Genomic DNA, 8,103 nt, shown 5'->3' on the forward strand with positions numbered 1-8,103 from the left:
TTATCTTTCAAAAGTTTATGAATAATTAGATTTTTTCCTCCTTATTTGTTGTTCATTCTCTTTGTTTTTTTTCTTCTTTTTCATGGGTTCTTATTCTCTTATACGTGCTTTAGACTTGTTCCTTCTTTTGCCATCTTCAATCAGTTACATGATTTCGGTATTTACCATATATAGAAGAAAAAGATAAAAAGAAAACATAGAAAATACTAATGATGTAAATTTTAGTTTTTTAGGATTTCAAAAAAAAAAATGATAGATTGTATGATAAATGTGTTTTCATTCTCCTTTTCATCATTTATATCCAAAAAATGTGTTATCTATTTCTTTTTCAAATTCAAAATTTTTCAATTAAAATTAGTATTTGTCAAATTTATTATATTTTAATATTTAAAAAAAAATATGTACAAAATAAGGAAATCATCTTTATATTGTTATAAATTCTATCATCTTAATATCAATAAAATATATATTTTTTCATATCCATGACATCTTCATAAATGTTACGGTTCTTGGGTAGCATTTTTGAAGAAAAACACTCTTTCTTACTACTTGTGAGTAACTTAAGAGTATGAGTTTTTAGTCATCCTCTTTCATCTCAAAATTCTAACATTCCATATTTTTTAATTATCCTTGATTTTCCACTTCCTCTTTGTTTTCAAGGAGAATGCAGTTGTTTTTCTTATTTAAAACGATTTTTAAAAAATAAAATATCAACATGGAGTGTAACTTAATTTTTTATGAATAAGAATGTAAAATAATTTAATTTTGCACCGTCAATATTTATATTAATTTTTTTTTTTAGTTTTAAAGTCTTATTTTAAGATCCAATAAATCTAAAAAAACTTAAAAAGAAACTGAAATCTGAAATTAATCTATACCCAAAGAAAGCTAACACAAGGCGAAAGATTTGCGAAATTAATGAGCGAAAGAGTGAAAGATTCAGAAAAAAAAAGTAAAGTTGAAGAAGAGGGTGGTAATAAAAGCGTGCAAATGTTAGGGTAGTGGCGGACACGTGTGAAGACAAGGAACGGCAAGTTCCAATATATAAATAGCGGCAACCTGCGTTTCCTTTCCACTCTTCCTAGGTTTATAACGTTAACTGCTGCTGCTGCCACTACTCACTCTGTTCTTGCTCCTCACGCCGCCAACTCGCCATTGTCAATCTCTCTTCACTCTCTCGGTACTTTCTCTCACCCTCTCTTTCACCTTTTACACTCTCTCTCACCACATGCACGTCCACTTTCGCCTCTTCAACTTCCATTCCACCTTCATTTTTAGACACTTTCGTTACTTTTCCCGTTACGCTGCTGTTGTTCCACTTCTACTCAACGTGTTTATGAGTTCATGTCTGCGGTTTTTCCGAGTCTCTGTTTGTGTTGCAATTACCGATCCTTCGTTTTTTTCGATTACGGTGTGCATTGAGTTAATTGTGTGTAGTGAATGGTGGTGTGATTTTAGATGTTGGTACGAGGTACTGAAATTTATGGTTAGTTTTTTTGTGTCGTTGAAGTTTGGAGTATTTTGCACCCTTGATCACTTTTCGGTTTGCTCTGTTTTATTTACAGAGGGCCGAAAATGGATTTAAAGTTTCAAATGGAATTTGAAAGTTACAATTTTGTGTGTGCGCGCGGGTGTGATGCTTATTTAAATACAAGATCTTTTGAAATAATTTTTTATTTAAAAAGTGCTTATTTTGTTATTTTCTGTATATCAATTTCAGAAGTACATGTAATGGGTTGATTTTCTATTCGTTGAATTTGCTCATGTATCTGAACACTCTGAACCTGACCAGGAAAACTTTAAATGGAGCTAAGTTTGTGAAAAACAACCTGATGTCCCTACTCACCCATTCCTTCTCTGTAATTATAGAAAGAGCGAATCAAAATTCACTTTATAAGTTGCAAAGAAGGTGCAATATAAGGGTTTGAGTAACATGGGTCACTGTGAGAAACCCCTCATTAAGGTGGAGCCCTTTCTAGATGAACAAATTAATAGTACAAAAGTATTTGAGGACACAGAAGTCGATATAGTGAGTTGGGCAAACAAGGGTGATTTTGCATCCAACAAAAGTGAGGACCCTGATGCAACTGACTATTCAAGTTCGTTTGCTGACACTACGTCTGGTGCTGAAAATGGTTCTAGATTGAGTGATGCTGAAGTGGAGTCTGAGTTCTTGGGTGATAGTGGTGGCTTAACAGACGCTTTTGATGGTTCTGCATTTCCAATGAGGTGACTTTTCTTCCAAATCAGTAAATTTTGAATTCATTTTCTTGGAAATAAGATTGGTACCAATATCTAAAGAACCCAGATCAGGTCATATAAATTGTTGAAAATTGATTAAAGTTACATGTAAAATTCATAGTATGAACTCAATGTTCAAATTAGATAGTGGGTGTTTAGCAATTATAAATCTTAATATATCTGCATACTACTTTAGTAATGATTATTAAAAGAGCGTTAGTGTAAGTTTAAAGGTTCCAGTTGTTTATTGTATGTTGGTTTGATGTTCCAGTAAGAACATAGGTTATTTCCCCACTTTGCCTCTATGAAACTCCATAGATATTAAATGCACTTCAATTTATGTTATTAAATTCAGATAATTGTTTATCTAATATAGTTATAGCATCCAGTGAAGATTGGCATTGAAAAACCTATCACCTGTTTGTATGGTCTGTCATCATTAATGTTAATTAGTAATTGGGTGTGGGAGTGTGGTATACCACTCTACATGGTTATTTGGTGTTTATTGCATGGACGTTTTTTGTTTGACACATTACGTTTTTGTGGTGTAACTGTAGGAAGAGGAAGTTGACAGATCACTGGAGGAACTTTATAAGACCTCTAACATGGCGATGCAAATGGACAGAACTAAGAATTAAAGAAATTGACTCACTAGCATTAAAATATAGTAAAGAGCTTGCAGAATATGACAAGGGTAAACATACAACACCTGATCAATTTTCCATAGAAGAGTTTGGTTCAAAGTCATTGCCATTTTTGGGTGAACAACGTAGAAATAAGGCCAACAAGAGAAGAAAAAGGAAGAAAATTGAAGACACAACCGAAATTGGATCATATACATCACATCATTATATTTTCTCCTATCTTGGTACAACTCATTTATCTTGATACCTAACTTTCTTATGTTTTCATGGGTTATACCAATCACTTGTCCATGGTTTAGAGATAAGTGTGACTCTTTGCTTTACTTACATTGTAGAGAGTAAGAAGTCTGATCATGATGGTGGTTTGGCTGATGATTTTGGCAATCCAGGTTAGAAATTTGCTTCTGTAATGATACCTAATGTCTGGCTGCTGTCCAATGTTAAATCAGTGATGTCTTTAGCATCTGTTGCTTTCTTTTCCCATAAGATATAAGGATACAACAGAAAAAAACTGTTTTATTCAACACAATTTGCTTGTCAGTGGTTGTGCGTAGAATCATCTTTCATTGTTTTGACTATTGGCAGTTTTAGTCTACCTGTCATTTGCCTCATAATCACATTTTGAGTTGCATCTGATTCACGACTAATGCTTTTATACTCTCTTTTGGTATAGTGATCATAGAGCCACATGCTGATTCAACAGACAGGTTTGGCATCGGGGAAGTTCAACCTTTCTTGGATTTCAGTGAAACTGATGCTTCATTAGAGCAGCTCCTTTGGGCAATAGACAATCTACATGCTAGGGTCCACAAGCTGAAGGGTGATGTTGATGCAATAATGTCCAAAAATGCATCAAAGTTTTCTTCATCAGAAAATTTGAGCCTTCTTCCTCATGGTGATGTGCAGACTAGCTCTGCCCAAAGCCCTACAATCTCTGCAGGGAATGGAGATGCGGCGTCTGTCGGGGTTATTTATAATTCAATTCAGAATGGAGTTGACTTTGATATTGGAGATTTTGTTATGCATAGTGTTGTTTCAAGTTACGGAGAAGTTCCAATGGTTCCTGATATAATTGAGAGTACCGTCGGCTTATTATCTGCTGCTGATGTCACCTTTCGTTCAGCCTTGGCTGGGGACTCGTGTGAAGATGTAAGTTTCCTCAACCTATGTAAACATAGTTTTAGTTCTTCCAATAATTATGCCAATTCCTTCCCAAATGATACCTATAAAAGTGTTGTATATAAAATTCAATAGATAAAATTTTATTTTCATCTTTTTGTGTCCACTAATATGTATTGTTCATTTGCTAAATTTTCTGTGATTTATTCCTCACGGTTTCTGTTAGAATGTTGTAGATACATTAGCATCCTGTAAGTAACGTTCATATTAGGATCAATTAGATTGATTCTATATTAATGCTATCAGCTTAAAATAAGGTCTCTGAATATTTTGTTACCATGTTTCCTAAAATTCAAATACCTTCGTTGTGGTCTCAGCACCCAAAATTCATCATATGCCTCAAGGTTTCTCTCTTCTAGATGATTGAGTTTGCCAATCGCTGCATCCTTTGAGCACTTTTTCCTCTTCGGTAGTTGCTGGGTCCTTTGAGCATTTTTGTTCTTCGGCAGCTGCCACACCCTCTAAGCCTCTTAGTTCTTCGATAGTCACCCCATCCTTCAAGCAATTTTGCTCTCTAGCAACTGCCATGGTCTTCGAGCCTCTACGTTCTATGGCAACCACCATTCACACCGAGCCTCTGTGCTCTCTGGCAGCTGCCACTCTCGAGAGTCTCTTTGCTCTTTGGTAGCTGCTGCGTCCTTTGAGAAGTTTGCTCTCCGGCATGCTCTTTTGAGCATTTGTTGCTCTCTAACAGGGTGCTCTTTGAGTAGGCTTTCCTCTCTCTAGCAGTTATTGCACTCTCTCAGTATTTTTTGTTCTCCAATAGCTGTCGGGGCTATCCGAGTATACTTTTTTTGCTCTCTGATAACTGTTGTGTCCTGTGAGCATTTTTGGTCCTTGGCAGCCACTGTGTCTTTTTGACCATTTTTGCTCTTTGACAACCATTGCACCCTCTGAGCCCTTGTGCTCTTTAGCAGCCACCCCACCCTCTAAGCATGCTCTTTGATAACCATGTGCTCTTCGCTACCGCACGTCCTCTTAGAATTATGCTCTTTGGCAGTTGCTGTGCTTTCTAAGCATATTTGCAAATTGAGTTCTTTTTGCTTTTTGGTAGTTGTTGTGTCTCTGAACACAACAACTATTTCTCTCTCCGGTAGCCACTGTGCTTTCCAGGCACACTTTGCTCTTCCGGGAGAGTCACCATGTTCTCCAAGCATTATTTTTGCTTTGTACTATTAGTCGATTATTTGAACATTTTTTGGTCTCTATTAGTTGTGCCCTTGGAACATTTTTGCATATTAACTACACGAGTAACAAACTTAGTGCATATGACCTAGATGCTCCAGCTTTAGAAGGAGTGTTAGAATTCTTCAGATTTTTGTATGTTTTTTCTCCATAAATTGAATAGTTCCAATGTGTTTACAAGATGGACTTCATCACATGTCTTCTTAGTTTCTCTCTTCTCAACAGTGTTGATGATGTATGTAGTAAACAATCCAACATATAATGTTTTTTGACATGTTTGGTCGCAGATGGTGGACAATGTCTTGATACATGAAGTAGCAGAAACAGTTCAGAACTGGGAGAAAGGTGAAGGGGAAGAAAATGTGAATGTTGTGTCTATCCCCATGTCAGATATTAATACAGCAACAAACAGTAGAGTGGCTCAAGAGCAATCAAGCCTAAAGCCCTGTATGTATAGCGATGTGAACATCCCCAAGAACAAAAGAAAACGTGGGGAGCGCAAAGCGTGTTCAGGTGGTTGGAGCAAGAAATGCTCAGGGGAATCTGAGAATCACTGAACATGACTTCTCAATCTCAAGTGGCTACATCATTTATAGCCATTTTCTCTCCCTCATAACTTCACAAATGTTACACTTAATAGGTCATACGGTGAATATCTATTATAGAGTCATTTCTGGTGAAGAAGGAACTAGTTCAATTCTGATTTTATACTTCACGCCCATTTTCAACCTGGGTTTGGATTTTTAGATCCTCATCAGTATATGAAAGAAAATTCAATTTAGTTTTTACATCAACATTTGCTTTTAATTTGATTCAAGGGGAGTCATTGTCAACGGAATCTCATTCTCACAAAGTGTATAAAATTTATTTGAAGTCTAATTCAATTCTACTTACTAAGGTGAGCTGCATAAATTTCATATTAAACTGAAATTTGCTTTTAATTCAATTTAGTTTTTACATCAACATTTGCTTTTAATTTGATTCAAGGGGAGTCATTGTCAACGGAATCTCATTCTCACAAAGTGTATAAAATTTATTTGAAGTCTAATTCAATTCTACTTACTAAGGTGAGCTGCATAAATTTCATATTAAACTGAAATATATAAAATTGTTTCGTGCTGGTTTGAGAGATAAGAATGAAAGAAAAGAAGAGATGATGAAAAAAGAAAGCAGAGATTGCACGTGAATATGCCATGCACACATCATGATATCTTTGCTTTGCAGTGTTCGCCAACTAATGCATTTCATTTTAGTTTTGCATCATCAGTTTGTCGGCTTCTAAAATATTCTTGCTCTTGTGTTTTGTTTTGTTTGAGTGTTTTAGTAATCGAAAGCTATATAGTTTAAACATGAATTAAAAAATACATATAATTTTATATAGTTTAAATATGAATTAAAAAATACATAATTTTTAATATGTATGACATATCTATATGTTATATAATTATGAATTATATAATATCTATATGTTATATAATTATGAGTTATATAAATTGATAATAAAGATTCATGTGTATTTTTTATTTTTTTTGAGTAAAAAAATATTTTTTATGACTGATTCAAAAGGATTTGATCTTTATTTTTATAATTATATTAAAAGTTTATAAAATATTTTTAAAAAATTAATGTATTTTTCTTTTTTTAACTGTGTTAGAATCATGTTAGAATGATAAAAAATTTAATAAATATTTTTTGAATTGGATACTTAACCGATACATGTTTTACAAGTTGTACGGATAGAATGATAAAAAATTTAATAAATATTTTTTGAATTGGATACTTAACCGATACATGTTTTACAAGTTGTACGGATAGAATGATAAAAAATTTAATAAATATTTTTTGAATTGGATACTTAACCGATACATGTTTTACAAGTTGTACGGATGTCTTCGGTATGAACACGCTGAAACTCATAAAATAAAACAATAGTAGTTTACAATGTAAAGTTGAGAAACGCCATATAACGCAGTAGCAGCATCTCTTAGATGGTGTTGTTCCAATGGAAAGTGAGGAAAATGATTTGCATGGTCTACAATGTACAAAAAGCAAAAGATATCTGAAACCTCTTCTTTTTGACCCTCTCCCACTCACTCCATAAATAATCATATGGAATTTCTCACCATATGCACTTAATTAAGCTGCAAAATATAATCATTTTCATCACTAATTAACAATCTTTCTTAACCAAAATTCCCAAGATGCCAACCAACATCTCCCATCATAATGTCTTTTTCTCTTTGTTGCAGCTTTTTCGACTCTGGGGATACAAATACGTCGCACCACAACACCTTTAACAATAAATTAATATTTTTATATATCAAGTGGCAAAATAATTCTAACCATATTGGCTTTAGAGTTTTTAAATTTACTTCACTTGTATATATCCATAATGTATTAACTCAAAATGTTCTCGCCACCAAGAGATATTTAACAAATCATGTTTTTTTTAATAAAACTCATTCAACATGTCACATGAAAAATAATAAAAAAATATAGAAACTAGACTAAATTCAAATGAAAAAAGACATAATAAAATTTAAAGAAATTCTCAATAGTGGCCTAAATAATTATATTAGAAGTTAAAAAAAAAAAAAAACTTTCTCTAATACATAGTTCCAAAATGATAATACAAATAAATGATTGAATAAAAAATCCAATCAAATAAACTCTCGTTGGCATTTAACTTTGTTAATAAAATTCTAGGATATAGTTGCACGTTAGTATCATTATTTATTTTTTGGATTGACCTGTTTTTGAGATTATCTTATTGACTTTCACTTCAGTTTTAAGAGGATATCTTAGTCTTCTAGAGATTTAAACTAATTCATTGTTTTCACTTAATTTTTTTTAA

At 33.3% G+C, this 8,103-nt stretch overlaps 1 protein-coding gene across 2 annotated transcripts; it reads left to right on the plus strand.

The window, feature by feature from the left end:
* The first annotated feature begins 992 nt into the window (after nt 1–992).
* On the plus strand, nt 993–6,037 carry LOC137808788 (elongation factor). Of its 2 annotated transcripts, none has more exons than XM_068610065.2 (6): nt 993–1,180; nt 1,793–2,229; nt 2,799–3,109; nt 3,221–3,274; nt 3,559–4,034; nt 5,537–6,037. In XM_068610065.2, exons 2-6 carry the CDS (start codon nt 1,934–1,936, stop codon nt 5,804–5,806), a joined length of 1,407 nt encoding a protein of 468 aa, XP_068466166.1. In that variant the 5' UTR covers nt 993–1,180; nt 1,793–1,933; the 3' UTR covers nt 5,807–6,037. The 2 variants fall into 2 exon arrangements, with proteins under 2 accessions (XP_068466166.1, XP_068466167.1); XM_068610066.2 differs by having other exon boundaries at nt 1,075–1,180; nt 1,870–2,229.
* The last annotated feature ends 2,066 nt before the right edge of the window (nt 6,038–8,103 follow it).

The sequence above is a fragment of the Phaseolus vulgaris genome, chromosome 3, assembly GCF_051622355.1.
Source record: "Phaseolus vulgaris cultivar YP4 chromosome 3, ASM5162235v1, whole genome shotgun sequence".
NCBI lineage: Eukaryota > Viridiplantae > Streptophyta > Magnoliopsida > Fabales > Fabaceae > Phaseolus > Phaseolus vulgaris.

Bases quoted from the DNA above. Each gene is read 5' to 3' on its own strand.
- LOC137808788 (XM_068610065.2), top strand. From the start codon at position 1,934: ATGGGTCACTGTGAGAAACCCCTCATTAAGGTGGAGCCCTTTCTAGAT. The intron at 2,230-2,798 runs GTGACTTTTCTT...GTGTAACTGTAG, and splicing joins GGTTCTGCATTTCCAATGAG to GAAGAGGAAGTTGACAGATC. The intron at 4,035-5,536 runs GTAAGTTTCCTC...GTTTGGTCGCAG, and splicing joins CTGGGGACTCGTGTGAAGAT to ATGGTGGACAATGTCTTGAT.